Below are 21,808 nucleotides of genomic sequence, written 5' to 3'. Positions count from 1 at the left end.
CGGGCCCGTATGGTCATCAACTCTGGCGGCGGCCACTTGACTGATATACATTTTTTGACTGAAATAAATTCTAATGGATTAATAAAATAAATTTCACAAGCAATACCAAAGTTTATCATAAAAAAATTACAGCAAAAGAACATCAGGTGATTACTTTTGCTCCACCCTGTAGAAGTGTTTTCAAACATTCTAGCGACTTGAAGACACCTGCCGTACTGTATACTATTATAAAACAAAGCATTTTTAAAGCTTTTTAAATTAATTAATTTAAATTCCGAATATATATAATAAATCAATAATTTATTATTATTTTATTGTCATGAAGGTAATGGCATAAATTGCATATTTAATGGGTAAGTAAAATGTTAAAACAAGTTTTAAAATATATTGGAGGAACACCATCCAGTCCAGTAGATCTATGCTTTTGTTCGACATGTTGTTTAACTAATGCTTTTATACACTTTTATATTTCAATGAACTGATGACTTAAGTTAAGTGTTTCTTTAAGTAATATAGAGGATCTCATTTTTAGGAATATCAATATCATAAACACGTTTGAATGGATTTACAAAGAGATTGACTTTGCTTTCGGTACTTTCGGCACATTTGTTATTTAGATGCCTAATATTTTGTAAATCACAATCATTAAATCTTACAAAATATATTTATTACAATGGCATTAAAATGATTAAAAAAAAAAATTTGCCAAGGAAGTATAAAACTCTACAAACGTATATGTTTTACCAAACTATAATGTCAAATTTTCCGAACAATTATTCATGCTGAACTAATTCTGATTTCGTTGCCAATGGCTAGCAGATTCGCAGATAAAGCACTGCATACAAATATTTAATATAAGTTACGACGCGACAGTATGGTAATATGTGTAGGGAGATTTTTCATTCAAATTAATTTAATGCTAATCCGAGCCACGTGGATTGGATATGTAGGTACATTTAAATATTCGCGTGTTGAATCGGAACGAAGAATTGCGGTTTCGTTTCCAGTATTTCAAATAGCAATTTATTTCCAACGTGCAAATATTAGATGGGTACATTCCACTAAGGAAATTGAATATTCCTTTACATGAAGTTCTTTTATTGTTTGACATTTAATATACATACTCGTACGTAAATAAAATAATACCCCGCCATGTAACATGGGGGAAACACTGAAGATTTGATTTTTTGGCGTATTACATGTAATGAAAAAATACATATTGTTTCCATCTCACATTTGTAATTAATGTTTTCATTGCTTAATTATACGAATTGCTGCTTGAACGGACATGTTTTGGCTTAAGGGAATAATGAATTTACCAATGACAAAAAATATTTTTCACAAAAAAATATTATAATATTAATTAGTATCACGTAGATACTCTTTTGCTTTTTTAAATTTATTTTGTACTAATTTTTAATTTTTCGAAGAAAACTTCTTCTAACTGCTTTTCACTTTGTGATGGCATTATTTATTTTTTATTAAAACACAAATAACTTAGTTTACATCACTTTATTTCGATACAAAATCTCAACATGTTTCGTGAACCAAGTTCACATCATCAGGAGCACAAGTATACAAGTATAAGTAGGCTTGAAGAAATTGGTTTTTCCGAAAACTTAATTAAACTCTTTGCTAACTATTTAAAAGAAAGGGAACAATTCGTTTCCTATGGTGGTTTTAACTCTAACGCGTATCCTACAAACTCTGGTGTGCCGCAGGGTTCCAATTTAGGACCCTTATTGTTTCTAATTTTTATAAATAATATTCGGGGAAAAATCAAATTCGTCCGTTTTTTACTTTTTGCAGATGATATTAAACTGTTCTTAAGAATAAGATCATTAGAAGACTGTAAAAAGCTCCAGGAAGATATAAATGCAATTATTGACTGGAGTATTGACAGCAAACTCGGTTTCAACTTCCAAAAATGCTCAGTTATGTGTTTTACGAGGTCACAAAAGATCGTATATTTTAATTACAAAATGAAAGATACATCACTAAAGCATACGGTGACTTATAAGGACTTAGGAATTGTGTATGACGCTCGCTTAACATTTCACGCTCACATTGAAAAGATCTGTAAATCAGCTACAAGAATGTTAGGTTTTGTCATACACAATTCAAAGGAACTGACAAACCTTGCAGTCATTAGGCTGCTTTACTTTAGCTTAGTGCGTAGCATTCTCGAGAGTGGATCTCAGGTATGGGGGCCAGAGGACACTGTCTATGTACTAATGGTCGAGAAAATTCAAAAGAAATTTTTACGATACCTCTATATGAGAGAGTTTGGTTTTTACCCATGGCTGTTTCCAACAGCATTTATCTCGGGATTGCTGAATATCTGCAGCCTTAGTTCCAGACGGGACGTCGCATTATTGATGATGGCTTACAAGCTTCTGAATGGTTTAGTATCAATTCCAGACATTCTGTCAAAAATAGGACTATATGTCCCGGATAATTTCACGAGAGGCCGCCAACACAGGCTTTTAATTCTTCCCAGGTCCAGAACTAACTTACCAATGGTGATGCCCCTGGGAAGACTCACTAGGTTAATTAACTCCCTTCCAGCTAACTTGGATATTTTCCATATGTCCTACAACGACTTTAAGCGCGAAATATTGTATTTGTTTTAACTGTATACTTATGTATAATTTTTTTTTTCCATATTTTGTTTACCGCTTTTGCATATGTTTTAACTGTATACTTATGTATAAAATTTTCTTCAATAATTTGTTTACCGCTTTTGCAATGTATTGGTTTTTGTACTGTTTTTGCAAATAAATAAAATAAATAAATAAATAAATAAATAAAATAAATAAATTAAAAAAAAAAACATTCAAAATTTATAAAAAAAACTTGTTCTTTATTCTTAAGTCCGGGAAGTTAGTGCGATTCCACACATCCCGTGGAGTACATTAAAACCTTTGAATAAATTTTCCTCACTGTCATAATTGAAAACCAAAAGTTGTTTATCCATCCGAGTGAAAGATGTTGGGTTTTATATTGGCCATTCGATTTAATTAAAATTGTTCCTCAACAAATTAATATGAAATTACATATGAACTGCTTACTGCCAAAGTCTGTTACTGTATAAAGCCAAAGACTCCAATTAGATTTCGCCGTTTGTCATATATTTTTGGTATGTATAAATTGGACACATTCTTGCAAGCGGTCGCTCAAAAGTATGTCATAAAGTACTTTGCTTGTACAGGATTAAACATAGAACCACGATTTTTAAATAATTATAAATTATAAGCTAAAAATAGGTAAAACCTTCCCCAACCGAAAATTGTCGTAATTTCATTTTATTTTAGCGCGGTAAACCTTTGCACAACATTCCTGCTAACTGTTTTACAGCATCAAGTCTCGTATTGACATTTTGAAAGTGATTTTGATATATTTACAAAAGGTCGTTAAAACAGCTTTTAATCTAGTTCTGTCCATAGAACGCATCAATCAACGTAATAAATTTGTCAGTATATACTGATAATGCTAACGGAAAATGAAAATAATAAAAAAATCAACTGAGATTAAACCTAAAACCTTCAATATAAAGTTTAAAACTGCTTGTCAGCTATTAAAAACTATTAAATTAGTATTTCGTTTAGAATATATATACTCCTTCTCGTTTGATTAACTATTGAAATCTTAAGTCAAAGTTGGATATTTACTAAACACCGAAGAATACTATTTTACCAAGGAGCTGGAAATTTATCTGGAAAGTGTTTCTCTTTAATTAAACGGTACCTTAAAGTGCTTGTTTCACGATAATAGAACTTGTCTTAATTTTATTACTATATTAACAATAAAGTTCTATTTTTGTCAAAACGTGCACAGATGTCCTTGCTAGGCCACTCAGTCTATTTTGTAATAAATTACCACAAGAAAGAGTATTTCCAGTTATATAAATACGGCTTTGTAACTCCCATCTTGAAGAAGGGTTTCAAGAACGATATAAAAATATAGACCTATCTCTAAACTTGACTGCGTAGGAAAGTTATTCGAGTCAATAATATATGACTCGTTCACGTAAATTTACTTACTTTAATATTATTATCGAATAACACGACATCTTCTCAACAAAAATCCTTCTTGAAAGCTCCCAATACACCCGGATAGCATTGGAAACTGAATACAAGTAGAATGCCATTTATACTGATTTTTGTATTTGACCAGTTAGATCAATCACTATTAATCAAGAAGTTGGAAAAGTTTGGCATAAATGAAAATACTCTGTCATGGTTTGAGAGTTACATTTACGAAAGAAAACTACTCAAGTGGATGTATGAGGGTCGGCGCTCCGCGGATATTTTTACTATAACAAAGGGAATTCCACAGGGCTCTCATATTGGACCTTTGCTGTTTTTAATATGTAATAAAGACTTAATAATGACCACATAATATATAATCTAATGGAAAAAATACTTTTTCAGTAAATAAGTTTAACCGGTAATAAAAAATTTTAAACATCATACAATAGAACTAAAGCGGGAGTAAATAGAATCATATAAGAAAATGGCAACGTTGAGTCGTCTCAACGTTGCCAAACCACAGCTTAAAAATGGCCCTGAACGCCAAAAATACTGTTTTCAGTAGAAGATTGTACACATTTGCAATTATCATCACTTTATGGTTGGTGCACACTTAAAGGTTTATATTTCAATGAAAAAAAGAGTCACTATAATTTCCGTCAAAGAGAAAATTTTTCAAAATCATATCACATTGATAAAATAAATAGCAACATTCAGCACAACTTCAATTAATTACTTAGACGTGAAATTTAACATGTCACTTAGCTCATTAAATATATAGGTAGACACTATTTAAAAAAAATATAACAAATTTAGGATTAATTCTAAGAATCACAAATCTATTCTACCTGTTACCCATTTCGTTTGTCATTTTCTTTGTTGTGTATTGCTTAATTTAATATGCTAAACTTTCATGAATTTGGTAAAGTTCACAAACTTTGAAAGGTGATTTTAAGGTTGTTTTCAGGTTAAAAAGTTGAATTATTTGAATGAAAAAAACATATTCTTCTATGGAAAAAAACAAAAGAATTTTGAAAAATGTTATTTTTCTTTTTTGATTCTACAATCATGTAGAATCACCTCCCGAAGTTTGTGCATTTTACCTCTGTATACTTGAAAGAAATGAAACGTCAAGTTCGATAAATCCAGAACATTGATTTGAATACAAACATAATAATATTACAACACAATAATATAAGTAAGTTTTGAATGGCGCGTTTCGTGAAAAATCACCTCAGTGGCTTTTTATAATTGATCGAGCGTAATGAAGTCGTGTTTGAACTCGAGCACTTTGCATTTCATTTATCTTTTTTTGTTTGTAATTGTCCTCTCAAAAATGGTAGGAATGTTGGACAGTACCAATTTATGAGCGTAACGAATAATCAACATTACGCTAGGTCTGCTGTTCAAATACTACTATTGAACTGCATTATAAACCAACTTTGGATCCCAGAGTATGTTAATACATAAAAAAATATTTTTTTTTTCAGTAGAACCAGGAAGATAAAGACAAAAAAATGGTTAGTGAAACAAAATAGTAATTCAAGAATAACACTAAAGTTCCTCAACGCTAATTGTACTGTTTATATTTGACGGGAGTTGGGGAAAATGCTAGAAAAAAAGCAGAGGAAATTTGAAAAGAATCATAATATTATTTTATAACATGGTTACTTCTAATAGTATTTCAGATCAACTTTTCAAAACACGTATAAAGCAGAAGCTGTTTTTTGTATTTTTTGTTAAAATATAAAAATAATGTTTACCTTAAAATAGTAATGAAGAAAACGCTAATAAGACTGCTTTCTTGTCTGGAACGAAGTGCGAATTAATTAGATACTAGAAAATTATTTTTTTAAATAATTAAGGATTTAAGAGTACTCTGGGTAAATCCTTCCCAAAACCAGACAATTCTATGAAAATTCAATTGAAATTTTGTTAAAAAAATAGTGTGTGCATTTATCCCGATAACTGCAGCCCTTTTATGTGTGGCGTAGTTACGCATATCTCAAGAGATTTACTCACTGTTTATTCTAACGTTACTGAATTTTATTTATATAATATATAAGCAAGTAACCTTAAAACATAATAAAACACAAACGACTTCATAAAACCTTAGAATTTTCTTATTAAAGGTCAAAGTTAACCGTCTTCTGCCTGTAAAGCTAAATTTGTCCCCCCAAAAAAAAAATTACGCAACTTTAATAACACGGCGATAAGTTTACAATTTCTGGAAATACAACTTTTCAGGCAAAGTAAACTTATTAAGTGGTTTCAACAAATTTAAATAAAAATCTATGCTGATGTTATGATAAGCTTTCTGCAAAAGTTTTTATTTTAATGAAAGTTATAATGTTTCAAGGGATAACAAAGTAATTCAGTAATAATGATCGCAAAATCCTCCATATGAGAAAGCCTTCCACAAATCAAATTAAAATCATAATCATTAAAACATCACGTTGAGTCGTTAAAGCCGTACCAAAGGTAGATACTCGTATTACTGAAAGGCGATTTCATTGCAACTTTTCTTTTTAATATAAATTTAGTAACCTAATGTCAATTATTTAAACTCCGTTTTGTTAGATAACGCCTTTTTTAACGCTGTCGATATGAAGGTTCTTTGTTCAATACCCAGCTAATGAATATATCGGGAATAAGGGGTCCAGAGATCGATATTTGCCTCTATACGAGTATATATATGTCAAAGAAACAAATTATTTTGTCAAAGAAACATATTAAAACATTAAACGTGTTTTTAAACTCTGTAAAGAAGTTAAAATTGTTGAACACAAAAATAAATGCAAGCAGCCGTTTATGGAGGATGTTTGACCATCTTCCGTCTCCCTCAGGCCATCAGTGAAAGTTCATCAAGGCAACCATGGCAGTGATGATTGTATTATTCGGTTGGCGTAGTCTGCGCCATAAGTTTCGCATACTCTGAAAGAATCCGCTCATCCTCCCAGAAACATTTCCGTAGCGCCGCAGTATCTTGGTAGGCGGAATAGTTAACGATAAGCCAACTTTTAGCTTATGCCATTTGGATGCAGTGTAATTTGACGTTTTTTCTGCAAAATTGAAAACGCCAGACAGCATACTTGCTCTAACGGATATCGCTCTTCTTTGTCGTGTGTGATAATATATCCCAGATATTTGACACCACGACTAACATTCATTTTTCTTCCGTCTAACCATACTGAGGGTGTTTGCATGAGTTCGTTTTTACGTTTGAAAACCATAATGATTTATTTGGACGCAAGGTTATGATTTTTGCAAAATTTTGGAGTGGTTTCGTTGGTGCGCTAAGTGACGGTGCTAGAAGAACCATATCATCAGCGTAATTAATATTATTTACACACAATTCCTGAACATGGCAACCTACTTCTGTGTTATTAATTCTTTGAATAAATTCATCTGTGTATATTTAGGAAGGTTCTGGAGACATGCTTTCTCCTTGCCTTATGCCACTTTTCAAATAAATTTTTTTGAAAAACTCAGCAGATCATTTCACCACATTTTATGCTGCGTGTCCCAAATTGAAAGAATCGCTATCATACGATCTTTCGAAACGGGTTTATTCCTAAGTTTTTGACAGAGTTTATTGTGACAAACAATCTCAAACGCTTCGCTTAGATCTAGAAAGCAGGGATAGATTGACGGTTTCCTTAGTTTTTAATAGTTGATGGTTTTTTTAAGGAATATATTGCCATAGGTGTAGTGCAGATTTAAACCAGAACTAGTTATCCTTTGTCATTAGATGGTCTGTTACGGCTGTAGATAATATCTTTTCAAATAATCTAGCCATGGCGGTTTAGAGTAAGATATACGCGTCGCATTAATTGTAATAGGCAAATATTTATTAGATAATAAGTATTTTATTATCTCTTTTCGTAACAGATAGATACAATGATATACTCACTGCGATCTTCCTTGCTGAGATAACTATCACCTCTACCATAGGTCACCCCAAGTGGTTCGTCACGTTTGGTGATTTAGCAGGGGTTGCCGGTTTCATAGGGTCTTTCAGTCTTGGGCACACTAAACCCTAGATTCCTACCTAATCCTCATGCCTTTCACCTTCCCAGAACTGTCTCTCCTTTCTGTCTTAAAAAAAACACCCTGCACACAGCATCTCCAAAGATGACATAGGCCCTCAGGAAAATTATTGTTCTCATGGACTTTTGTGTGAGGTCAACGCAGAAAAATAATATCAATCAATATAATCCGCGCAAAATCCTAATTTTAAATTAATTGTTCTGAAAAATATGTTAAATTCTCTCAAGGGAAATTGCATATATTTTTGTTTATAATCTAAATATTTGGCCAAAAAGACATATTTATGATTACGTTATTTAAAAATTGTCCCATAAATAGGATTTAAAACATAATTATTTTTTATTTTCTTGTTATATTCAGTTTACGGCAAGCCCATATTAATTAATTAATCTTTTTAACTCAGCGAAGTAATTATTATTAGTGTTTTCACATGCCTTACTAGTAGAAGTTGTTCCATTAATTTGCATCATTCGTACATATCAGATAGAACGTAAATCAACCGGGATTAAGTGCAATTGCTATTCAAAGTCCAAACAAATGTTATCGCTCTGTATACGGAATACCCAGCAGACGAGATGTCGGAGAGGAGACTTGCATTAATCTAGTCTGCGATAGTCTTGAACTAAGAACAACTAATCTCAGATAAGGGTTACATACCAGGAGCACATAAAAAGAATACTCACATTATGCATCCAGTGCAGCTTCCTCCAGGGAGGATTGGAGTGGACGTGGCACTCGAAGTAAACGTCATCCCCTTCTTTAATGTCTTCGGCTGACAAAGTGCTACCTAATCGTAGGCTTACCACAGGAGGATCTGTAGAAATAAATGTTTTTTTTATTTATTTAAAAAAATACTACTTAAAAAACTTGTTGACATTTATTATTAATATTTTATAACAAATTAACCTATTTTGAGTAACGATTACTTGTATACGTGTGCAAATCAACAAAGTGAATTTATTTCAATCTCAGAAGTAAAATCATTTGAGGAATCACAAACAATTAAGAAGGTGAAAGTCCGAAATTCAAAGTCAAAGTGGTGGTTCTTATCTTCCTCAGCTCAATTCTTGAATTGGGGTGTGAAGGTGAAAGTCCGAAATTCAAAGTTAAAGTGGTGGTTCATGGTTCTCTTCTTCCTTAGAAAAATGTGTTTTTTTTATGAATAACGAATAATTGAAATGTATTTCAGTTTTTTTTTCAACAATTGTTTTCACACTCCGACCTTTCACTTTTAAAGTATTTTAACTGCATTAAAAATATAAATTTATCATTAAAAGTTTGATGAATGCAAGTTGCTGTTTTGACTTGTGTTCTTCATATCTATCATGACGGATATCAAACTTTCTGTATTTTGTAAATCGGTTTTTCAACTTTTAAACCTTATCCAAGTATCAAGATTGTAATATTGCCACAGCGGTATATTAGTCCCAGCAGTGTGTCTATTTTCAAAATCACCTGAAACTAGGCCAAGCCACTGAATAAATTAGGCCTCTTATTAATGATTCAGTTTCCTGGCCTGGAATTTCGCATTATTGTATTATTGAAACAATACTCACAGACAACATTGATATTCCAGCTGGTCTCCAGGAAGAGGCCGGTGACGTTGGGGTTCTCCGCCCGACAAGTTAGTGGCCTTCCATCATCTTCAGTTGTTGGGACAAAACTCAGCTCGCTTATCGTTATGTTCTCACGAGTTTCCTCCTGGGAAAAGAAAAAAAGGTAACTTAAATTTAAAAAAAAACAAAATCTTACGGTGTTTACTCGATATGAAGCGAAATAACTCTTTAACTTCCAAAATATCGTAACGTACTATTTTAGAAACTTTTGAAATATATGTATTTTCAAAAAGAGATTTTTTTAATACAATGCTAATTAGTACACTCTGAGCTACTGCTACTAGCTTGTCAGCAAAAGCTGAACAGTAAATATAATTTTATTGAAATAATGTGTATTGGTACAAATACAGTAAATAATTTTTACCTTTCCTTTAAGTTAAAATCATGAAATATTTTTTATGTTCTCTACCATAGAACAAATATTGTAATTTTGATTTACCATATACAAATAGCCTATTAAAAATCGTAAGATAGAATTTTATTTTATTTACGAGCTAACATTATAAAAGTAAATAACTCTGGAAGAGTACAAGCACACAGAAATAAAAATAACAACTGTAAAAAAATATAAAAGTTAAATGTTTATAATAAGTGTTTTGCATTTATTATTACTTACAAGAATGAATATTAAAAATAAAATAACAAAAAATATGTTCCAGACAAGTGAATTCTTCAAACTTTTCATTCAAGAAATCTATTTTTGTATCCAATAATAAAAAAAATTATTAGTAGATTATAAAATAAAACAATTTTACAGAAATATTGTAATACGTGGCACTTGATTTGGCAATTTATAAATAGATAAAACTTGAACCCAAATCTTCAATCGTTTCAAAACCTTTGATTGTTTAGAGAAATAATAATTAAGTCAAAATGAAAAGCAAAATGCCGGCTTTATGAGAGATTTGCTCAATTACAATCGAAAATTCCTTTGTACGCGACCTTTAATTACGGACATTCTCGATAGTATTAAACAATACAGATGTTTGTGAGAATTAATTTATCACTCGATGTCCTTTATAAAATTTAGACAAAAGTAAGTACATCCTGATTGAGAGGCCATAGAAAATAATTTATCAAGAACTAGGATCTGACGATAATTAACGATAACTAATATTGATATTGTTAGTGCCAAAGGAACAAAGGATCTCCAAATTTCGAATAACGGAGGAATTACTAAATTACACAAAGAAATGCAAACAGTCTAAAAATTTTCTTCTGAAATAGCTATTTTTCCAAAATTATAACAGTTTTCTTGCGTAAACTTTGAAATAATTTTTACATTTAACAAAGCACAAAAAACATACGCCACACAATATTGAGTGCAGAGGCCTAGGTATGAACTCCGGGTTGTTTTGCTTTCCGTGTGTCTGCTCTGACCACTGAACTAGGCAGTCAACTTTAAAACCAATGCCCTTTCCTATACGCTCACAGGCTTTCCAGTACGGACAAAACTTATTCATATGATATATTATTAATTTATTAAAAATGTGGTTAAATTATTCGTTTTCATGGTAAAAAACAGAACTAGAGGCATATAACGAATGAATTAGCAAATTTCATAACAAACTATCAGTAAAGCACGAATATGCTATGAAGAAGTCGGAACATGTGTTATAATATAAATAAAATAATAATATTTTCGTCCATTGTAGTTATTTGTATAAGGCCACCTGCGTTGAAGACGTGTTCAGATATATTCTGAATGACTAATATTAGCCATGTAAAAAAGTTGGAGGTTAAAAGAGTTTGTTTATGTAAACAAAAATATATTTTAGTTTTTATAAATTTTTAATAACAAGTTATCAAACATTCTTTAATGGGCTTCCAGTATTTGCGAATTTACTAAGTGTTTTAGTATTTTGTTCATAAAAAACAAATTCCTACCATAAAACCGAACGAGCTTTAGTATTAATGTAACTTTGATTATTCCAGCGAAAATATTCATAGTGAAGTAGAGCAGCCTAATAAGCAGCTCGCTAGAGCGTAAAGAGGAGCCTCGTATCGTTTGCTTCATAACAAATAATATTTTGTGTTTTCGTATCTCATATCAAAATACATACCTACATCGTTTTAATATAATATAGACCATGGTTTCACGTAATATATTGTGCAGATATTTTGCGAAAACAAAATTTAATGCAAATATCAAAGAAGAAACAAATAAGATGTTCCGGGAAGATATTATGGAAATTTGAGTCCTTAACAATTTTTTCTATTATATAATCAGATAATTTTAGATTAAATGCATAATTGTGAACAAAACAAGGAGTGTGGAATAAGAGAAAGCTTTGTTCCATCTCTGTGTTTCCCTTCAAAAGTAATTTATAGTCATCGCCAAACGAAAAATTTTATAAGTTGTGATTCTTAAAAAGATGTGTGGGTATGCAAAGGTATATTTTAAAATAATACATGGATATTAACAGCTTATAAATATATTCAAACACAGACACGATTCCAAGCCAATATTTGGAATACCATAAATTAACGATTCTTAAGTTGATTACATTTTTGATCACATTATATACGTTTCGACAAGGTATGATTTTGTAACTGTTCTTGGAATTGACGAATTGGAATTTGGAACGTTGATAATTATTTCTGCTTGGGTGGAAAGAACTCCCAATTTTCTTTCAATTACGCATACATAAAACCAAACATAAGACTGTTGAAAAATTTGTATAGGTAGATCGTCGAGGGTAAAAAACGTATTTTGTTTTACTAATTTATTCGCGTTTTAATTGTAATCATGTAAAAACCGGCGTAAGCCTCCCAAAACTTTCAAAAAAGGGGTGAAATAAATCAATCAAGGCAAATTAAAATTTTACTCCAGTCAAAAGTTTATAGGCCACTGAAATCAGCTTAGAGGCGGAAAACAGATAAAACCAAAGTTTCTGTTGACGAGCGAAGGCATTGAATTAAGTGTTAAAAGGGATTTTTCGATAATTTATTCAAGATGATAAATTGATACTCAAATAACCTTCCCGGGTACTTTTTGCCATTTTTGACTAATTATTATCAAAGAATAAAGAGGTGATAAAATTTCATAATGACAGCTTTGTTTCATACAAACTTCGTCATCAAAAGAAGTTAAAAAATTAATTTATGAAATTTTGAAAAAATGCTTAGTTGAAAGTTTCAATTTTGTTTTAGTATCGTTGATTTTCAGGCAGGTTTAAAGAAGATTCCTTAATGTTTACATGATCAACAAAATACGAAAAACAACTTGTGTATCGTTTGATTTTTCTGCTTCGTTATAAAATAAAGTTTAAACCTGATTTATAAAAAATGTACTGAATTGGTTTCAGACATTTCTGAATATTCAATATATTCATTATGATTTTTAATTTTTCTTTTTTTGTTAATGATTAACTGATGTTTATAAGACAATGTGACTGGAAATCAGAAGGTACGGGTTCATTTCCCGTTGGCGGCATTTATTTTTATACGGGAGATATTTTCAATTTGTATTGATAGTTCAGGACTATTATGGCTTATAATTAGTTTTTATATATAGACAATATATATTGTACACATTACGTTATAATGAGTGAAATATATATTTAAATATGTATAATATATATTGTATACATTGCGTTATTATGAGTGGAATATATATTTATATATATGTGGTTTCATGATAACTCAACACACATTTAAATAGTGATATAAAGTCATTAGAAACGATGGAAACAAAAATTTAAACCTAACCTAAATAATCCAGTTTATAATTTTTTGTTTCATCACTTTCCATGACTTTATATAACTTTTTAAAGATGTAATGAATTATCATTTTGATGATTTATCCGGTCAGCATATATATATATATATATATATATATATATATATATATATATATATATATATATATATATATATATACCTAAATTAAGGCAAAATGTTTTTTTTTCTCCTTTGAGAAGAAAAGGTAAGTACATTTGTTTTAACAATAAATCTTAGTAATAAGTGTTTTTAAATCCTAAATCACAGTTTTCCAATAATCAATAACGATCCAATTCATTTCAGAAATTTCATGAAAATCTTGATTTTGTTGGTTGATTGAGTGCTTACAAATTAATGATTAAATTATAATGTTTGAACTCCATACTAGGAATTGATTTGATTACCTTTTTTCAAAGCTTTTCTGTATCGTGCCATCGTTATTTCTTGTTATTGTCTCTATCAAACCCAGGACCCTTGTCTTGCCAGGTTAGATAAAAAAAATATTGCAATTTGAGATAATATTTAATTAGCTTAATCTGCTTTCTAAAATATGCGAGACTATTCGTATAGATGAAGTCTATACAGTCACATTCAATAGTATTTTACAGACGACACATTCAAGACAGTGGATTAAAGTATGCAATGTTGTTATTAAATAACTCAAGGGGAAATGTTTTATGACTCCTTAATATTAGGTACTTTAATTTGAATATTACTAAGGTAATGAGTGGTTTTAAGCTTGTTGTGAATTATTTTGTATAAACATATTAAATCGGTCGATTTTCTTCTTATTTTTAATGTATGAAAATTAAAGTATTATAGTCGTTTCTCATAAGCTTGAAGTAAGGCTTTTAATCCACCTTCTGAAAATAGTCTTAGGAATTTTCCATAGAATTTACATTTTTTTATATTTCAATAGAATTGACATATTCCATATAATGTAGGTTCCATATGACACTTCCAAAATTTTATTTTCTTCTGACTAATTGATGGGAGGTTTTTGAATGGCTTTGATATTCTCTAAATGAATCTCAGATTTACTCTTAACATCATAAATGTGTGCATCAAACATACATTTCGAATCAAGAGTAATGTCTAAATATCTTATGGTAGTAACTACTTTCAACTTGTAATTGTTAATGGATTATGCATAATCTGTTTCGAGTGAAAGTTATAATATAGCATTTTAACAACATTCAAAAACATATTATTTTGACTATACCAGTTACTGCGCGTATCAAGGTCGCTCTGAAGGACATCATGATATGAGGCAGTGGCGATTTTACGGTAAATTTTTTGATCATCAGCAAATAAGATAATCACAACGTAAAATTGAGCCAAGATCATTAATTAATATTTAAAAAAGTAAAGGGCTAAAATTGGAAGGCTGGGGTACGCCTGAGGTTACGATTGTTAGTGATGACTCATAATCATTAATAAGTACTAGCTGTTTTCTGTTTTCTAAATATGATTAAGGGCGTCTAAATAGGTCACCATGAATACTTTTCCCCTCAAACTTCTGTAATAAAATGTATTGGTTCACTTTATCAAATACCTTTTGAAAATCTGTGTAAATGGCATATACTTAAATTATTTTATTGAGTGCGTTACATGTGTAATTGTAAAATCCCTACAAATAGAAATTAATGGATCTGTTGGGAAAAAACCCATATTGATTTATTCAATACGTATAGTGTTATAAATGATTGAAAATAATAATTTATCAACTAAATAGCGTATAATTTAAGTATTTAATCATTGAATAATAAGACAATTTTAAGAATTCTAGGTAAAACAGTAAAAGACACAGAAAAAAAGTAATTCCCGCAACTGGGAATTCAACCTTTATCCTCTGTCTAACCTTCAAAAGTCATTCCAATAAATTGAATAAAATATACCACAGTCCACAAATTATTAATCTTTGGGTAAACCTTACATACATATGTACACACTCTACAATGAATACTTTTAAAATGTAAAATTTATTTAACCCATTATAAAAGCACACATATGTTTAACAACGAGGCTTTGTAAAAATGGCTTCATATTGTAGGTATTACAGCATTTAACCTGAGGGAGTGTTGTATTCAACGTACGTGTGTACATCAGGATCGCAGTGACATGCTGTTGTAGGCTACCCTGTACCCTGTTTCATGTACGCAGCACAAACGTGACCCTTTTGTTATCCCAAAGATTGGGGGATTACCACCCTATCACTACCAACTCTTTGGTCCTTCCAGCCATTAAAATGATATTGTATTACGAAATATTTTATTATAATTCTTAATAACAGACCTCACCGGAGTTTCATATTACTTCTATGTATTGAACAATTGAAAAATATTTACGTTACAAAAATATAGTATCTTGTCATATTTTTTTAACAATTCATTTTGGTTTACAATTGGAGTTCTAAAAAGGGTCCCTTGAAATGCAAGAATAAAATAGTTCATTTATCGAGAGAATTCAAGTTAGAAAAAAAAATTACGAGGACTTACAGCTTACATAATATATTTGGTAATAAATTAAAATGACGTATTTTCGATGATATATATGACATAAATAAATGGTAAACGCAACATCGTTATTCATTATTATTTTGAACCGAATCCGCAACTCCCGACCCAGAAACTAAGACCAATACACCAAAGCCATCTTGTGTTCGGGCATAGAAGTGACAACTAACAAGGGACTTTAAAAGTCATTAGGTACGCTATCATATTTGTCTAGTTTTTGGCAAACACACCGTTCCGGCAAATAATGATTCGAGTAATGTAAATGTTTGATGTCACCAAAATCGGAAGCGCGCGTGTGTTATAGCGTTTGATGCTACTTAAATAAATAACTTTTTAGGGATTTTTCTAAACGATTGTTTTTTTGTTTTTACGATTCGCCTCGGGTGGGCTTTAGATTTTAATTTATATCAACAAAAGGCGATTACAGCCGATTCCCGGTGAAATTACATTTTCAGCGAACTGTAGAAAGTGCTGAACTCGTCATGTTTGCGGTACGGCTTCAGCACGATCTTTTTTATGTCAACGCAAGTTTTCAGGCACTGAAATGTTTTGATTTTGTAAATTTTCATTTAGATTGTATTCGATTAAGTGACAGTAAATGTCGTTCTCCTTTTTTCGCAACTTTTTTCGTAGATCATAGCGACTAACCAACTTATCACATACATTAGCCAAATTAAACATGCAGAACCCAATAGCTGCATAATATAATATATATTACCAGCTTTCAGCATATTATTTCATCTATTGAACCTTGGTAAGTAACCTAAAGTCCCTATAATCTTAAATATTTCTCTGCTAGATTTGTAAACCATAATAAGATAATCTGATAAATTTCTATTAAATTCCCAATTTCTCATGATATCTGAGAAAATCTCTTAAATTTTCATAAATTCACATTCTAATAATTTCTATTTTTTTGTAGGATTGTTCAGGCACCATAAGAAGTTTCGAGGAAAAGTTCGCTGAATTCGGAAGGTTAATTTTTTAAAGTAATCAATTAATTTTTTTAGGTAAAAACTTTAATGTTTGAATGGGAAAAATAAAAATTGAAATTTCGAAAAAAGTTTTTTTTTTTCTTCTATTATCATTTAGAATCACCTCTCGAAATTGGCGCAATTTAACCCCGGACGTATAGTGGAAAAAGTGGGCTAACGCATTATTTCTGAAATTTTATGATATACGGAGTCGAATTAAAATCGAGAATGTAGTTTTTTTAACATTAATGAAGTGGTATACAGTAAGTGGACAGTAGAAAGAGTCGGGGACGTCTGAGGAAGACATAGTGCAAAAAAGAAAAACAAATTATTAAAAAAATAAGCTTTTTAAATTGTTAACAACAATATTATTTCCACCTTACAAGTACACCCAGTTTTCAAGTACACTAGAATTCACAACTTCAAACTTTACTCCAAACTGTTAATGCCGGGTATAGGTCAGCTATTAAATACTATTTTAAGTGTATTTTTCCACGCAATTATGTGGAAAATCACCTGTGTATTAAATCACCTTTGGTCTGGACCCTTGAATACTTAGTGCCGAAACGGGCGGTCCGTTTGTTAGATTCCCCTGAATTCGTTGACAATCTTTAGAACACAGGCGTGGGAATGCTGTCATTGTTTTACAGGTATTTCAACGGAAGATCCTCCGAGGAACTAGTGTCATTTATCTCTTTGTCAATGGTACACGTCAGTCAAGAAACACGCCAAATGCGCGCCCAACATTTATGCATGGTTGAAATTTGGTATCTAATGAGAACGGGTCGTTTTTGAGTTCAAAACGGTTCAGCTGCGAAAAGATTTTTGTGTTTACTCCCTCACAAAACATGGATTTCTTCAAGATCCATGTTCACAATCACATCTTCTGAAAAAGTCCCTCGCACAGCATCCCCAAAGATGACATATGCCCCGAGGGAAATTATTTTTCACGGTGGTTTTTCTGTGGAGTTATTGTTAAAAAATATATTTGGCAATGTTAAAATTTGTCTTATGTCGGTAAAATTCATTGACTAGTGTAATACATCAGTGGTATAATAACGTTGCATTATAAATAAATTATATTATTTCTGGAAGCTGTAATGAAAAGGTTTGGGCTAATTCGGTATGGGCTGGAGAAAGCAATGGGGAAGAGGGAGGTGGAGAAGTACCAAGCTATTGGCTATATGGCTGAAGCCATTTCAAGCAACATTTCGATTCCGAATGGTGGACTTTCACGACTTCACCAAGGCGATATTGAGAGTATCTACAACCCTATGCGACACTTTGTATGAATAAAATTATTCTCGATACTTTTCCTGTCATGTCATTGTCATGATAACCGTTTTGCTAAATGATACTTTCAATTTAAAAATTTGAAAGTATGCAAAAGCAACATATAGATACAGGGCGCTAATAACCTTGATTCTTTATCGTCAATGTAGAAATAACACTGCAAAAGCAACCTATGGGTACAAGGCGCTAATAACATCGATTCTTCGTCATCACTGTAGAAGTAACACTGCAAAAGCAACCTATAGGTACAAGGCGCTAATAACCTTGATTATTTATCGTCAATGTAGAAGTAAAACTGCAAAAGCAACCTATAGGTACAAGGCGCTAATAACCTCGATTCTTCGTCATCACTGTAGAAGTAACAGTGCAAAAGCAACCTATAGGTACAAGGCGCTAATAACCTCGATTCTTCGTCATCATTGTAGAAGTAACAGTGCAAAAGCAACCTGTAGGTACAAGGCGCTAATAACCTCGATTCTTCGTCATCACTGTAGAAGTAATAGTGCAAAAGCAACCTATAGGTACAAGGCGCTAATAACCTTGATTCTTCATCATGAATGTAAAAGTAAAACTGCAAATATTTCTGGCATTTTTCTCTTTATTTCCGAACATTAGTAATAATATAACTCTACGTATTTTAAATAAATCATTTTCAAATGCATTCAGAGTCGCTTGACGCTACTTTGTTTTGCAGTAAATTCAAATCTCCCGATGTAAATGAACTTCAAGCTACGTCACAACTTACTAACCAATCACCGCACTCATAGATTAGTCAGCCTTGTTGAGTTTTATTTCTTATACCCCACAAACGTTGGGGCTGTTTGTACGCTTCACCGCTTTGATTACAAACATTACCTACATAATTCAATTATGATACATACGGTTCTTGTATTAATTTCTAGGAACTTACAGCAATTTATTTGATTATTCAATTCATAATATTAATCTTAAAAAATACTTTAGAACTATTAGAAATTAACGCCCTTTGTTTTATCTTTGACTGAAAATTACGCTTCTTGAATGATATTACAAGTATACAAGTACAGGATTACAAATGAATGGATTTATTCTCACCATCGCAAAAGACTTTGATAACCTAAAAACAATAAAATTATTATATACACATCTGGCTAGAAATCAGATTGAATAAAAATCATGCATTTGATCTCCTCATTTTAACTCTCATTGCTTAGATATTGAAACTAATTTATAGTAAATTTTTACGCTTTATTAATTTAAAAATTGGTATTCCTATAAATGAAATTAATAACGTGAATTTAGGAAGTATACTCAATTTATCGAAATTATGTGAAAGGCCTAAAATATTTGATCTTCTTTTATTGTATTAAATTGTTAATTGTAGATTAGACTGCCCTGAAGTTATTAATTTGACATTTCATGTACTTCTGAAGCAGACTAGATAGAACATGTTGTTTCACAACAATAACTTTGAGGTTGAATTCTGTCTTGGAAAGGATTCACAGAATTGGCAATGAAGTTATAGATGTCGCTGATATTTTCGTTTTAAATTTTGATACATTAAGCATCAAATTATTTAATCATAATCATAATCTATACACATCCTTAAGTATTTAAAATATCTGTTTTTATTATTTTTATTTCAAGGGTTCTTCAGTTAGCGTGTATAACTTACTATGTAAATTGTATTTTTTGCTTTATTTAAATATATATAAATAATTTATGTAATGTTGTTGTTATTCTTCATTTAATATTGTTTAGTTTAAGTTTAAACTACTGTTGCTTTTAATTTAATTTATAATATTACTGTAGAAACCCTAATAAATAAATAAATTTCTCAAAAATTAACGGATTGGATAAAGAATTTTCGAACTGGATAAACGAGAGTCTTTTGCGCAATGGAATTGACCAGTTGGACAAAGAATTTTTCAATTAAGCGGAGTAATTTTTTTGAAATTTTCATCGTTGCTTGCTGTACGTTTGTGGTCACAACTCTACGGCCTTAACTCAATTCAGCGTAGCCCAAACCGCCTGCAGGACCTATTGTATCTATTAATCGCTGTCACCCATTTTCGAGCTACAAAACTGGCTGTGCAATTTGATTTTATTTTGAAACATTTTAAGTACCAATCGTTTTGCGACGGCACTACTTACCCGTACAAGCACCGCGACACGGCCAATTCCATTTGCAGTGTGGGACAGGGCCGACGCGCAGCGCCCGGCGCGGCGTCAGCGGCAATGACATAAATCCAATCGGTTCGGTTTAGGTGATTGAATACAACGGTACGGGTCCAAATTGGAGTGTAGCTTTAACACATGTTATGGCCGCTGAAAACTTGTATTGTTGCCGGAGTGATTAAATGGAAGGTCGGTTCAACCGAGCGGAACTGAGCTTGCCATAGAAAATGTTATTTCAAGTACCTACCAGCGTTATTTGCTAAGCGATTATTTGGTTTTTAACGAGTTTCTTGGAAGCCAAAAGCACACAAAGAGGATTGCGTATCCATTATAAATAGCGGAATTAAAATCTAATCATTATTATTATATTCCCATGGATTCAGTTACGAAGAGTTTCGCTTGAATAGTCTTCTTATGTGCTGGGTGACTTGATGTCATATAAATTATGTAATCTTGAGACCTTCTCCTGTGTTAGAGGCACCAATACGAGGGTCGTTAACAAAATCCAGCTATCCCGCGTTTGACATAACTGAATAACAAATCAGTAATTATAAGACATTATTGAGTGGTTGGATTTGTTTTTTAAGTATCTAGAATATTTGCACGCGAAATGCACAAATTCACAAATCACATAGTTATGCAAAAGACATATCCACTTGACTTTTTAGGCTATGAAGATCAACTTAAGACGAAGCTTGGTGATAAATTACTATTTTGATTAATCTTTGTAATGAATTGGTGTTCATAACGAATACCTATGCTTTAGATAAATTGAAAGTTTTCCTATCGTTTCGCTTGAGTAGAATACAAATAAAATAATAAATGAATCAATAAAAATATCATTCTTAACTACTAAAAATATTTTTTTCAATAGAAGTGTATGATCGCATAAAGGAAATAACTTTAAAAAATATAGTATTATAGCTAAGATGATCTGTGACAGTTTAACGTTTTTGCTTTCTTATAAAATTATTTACAAAATAAATAAAAACCAATTTTGTGCTTTAAATCGAACGTTTCTAGACTCCGTTTGTCAAGCGATTTTAAAACCAATTACCTTCAATATAAAGTATACCAAGAATAAAAACATTTTTGGCTAGTAGCTTCGTCTTAACACCTGTAAATAGTTCTCGAATAACCTGTACTATGCTTGAGGATTCAATATTTAGAACCACTAATGCCATTCAAGTGAGAGTACAACATTATGTAAATAGGAATACATCCATGCTTTGATTAATAGTCACTAATCTTTTAGCTTAAAATCCAATAAGGTAAATTTGTTGGATTGTTAAGCAGTTTAAATAACTGGAATTAGCAACAGATGATTAAGAAGCCTTTAGTGCGTCAAAACCACTCCCTAAGGCGAGTTTAATTTCAAGACGATTAAATACGAAATACACCCCGTTACTTAATTTACGGAAGTTTCTATTGCTACAGAAATTAAAAAA

The 21,808-nt window shown here is 31.3% G+C and overlaps 1 protein-coding gene across 2 annotated transcripts in view; it reads right to left on the bottom strand.

The window, feature by feature from the left end:
• Positions 1-21,808, bottom strand: part of LOC149424498 (kin of IRRE-like protein 1) — a 267,924-nt gene that overhangs the window by 116,619 nt on the left and 129,497 nt on the right. For both annotated transcript variants that reach the window (XM_089651621.1, XM_089651622.1), the window contains exons 8-9: positions 9,638-9,782; positions 8,765-8,895 (exon numbers count right to left, since the gene is read on the bottom strand). In XM_089651621.1, the coding sequence (XP_089507747.1) occupies positions 8,765-8,895; positions 9,638-9,782 (276 nt within the window). The remainder of the gene's footprint in view (positions 1-8,764; positions 8,896-9,637; positions 9,783-21,808) is intronic.

This window comes from Hesperophylax consimilis, chromosome 4, assembly GCF_061612785.1.
Source record: "Hesperophylax consimilis isolate HC1 chromosome 4, BYU_Hcon_1.0, whole genome shotgun sequence".
In the NCBI taxonomy this organism is placed as follows: domain Eukaryota; kingdom Metazoa; phylum Arthropoda; class Insecta; order Trichoptera; family Limnephilidae; genus Hesperophylax; species Hesperophylax consimilis.
Note: the sequence above shows the minus strand (reverse complement) of the source record. Positions and strands in the feature narration are given on the sequence as shown.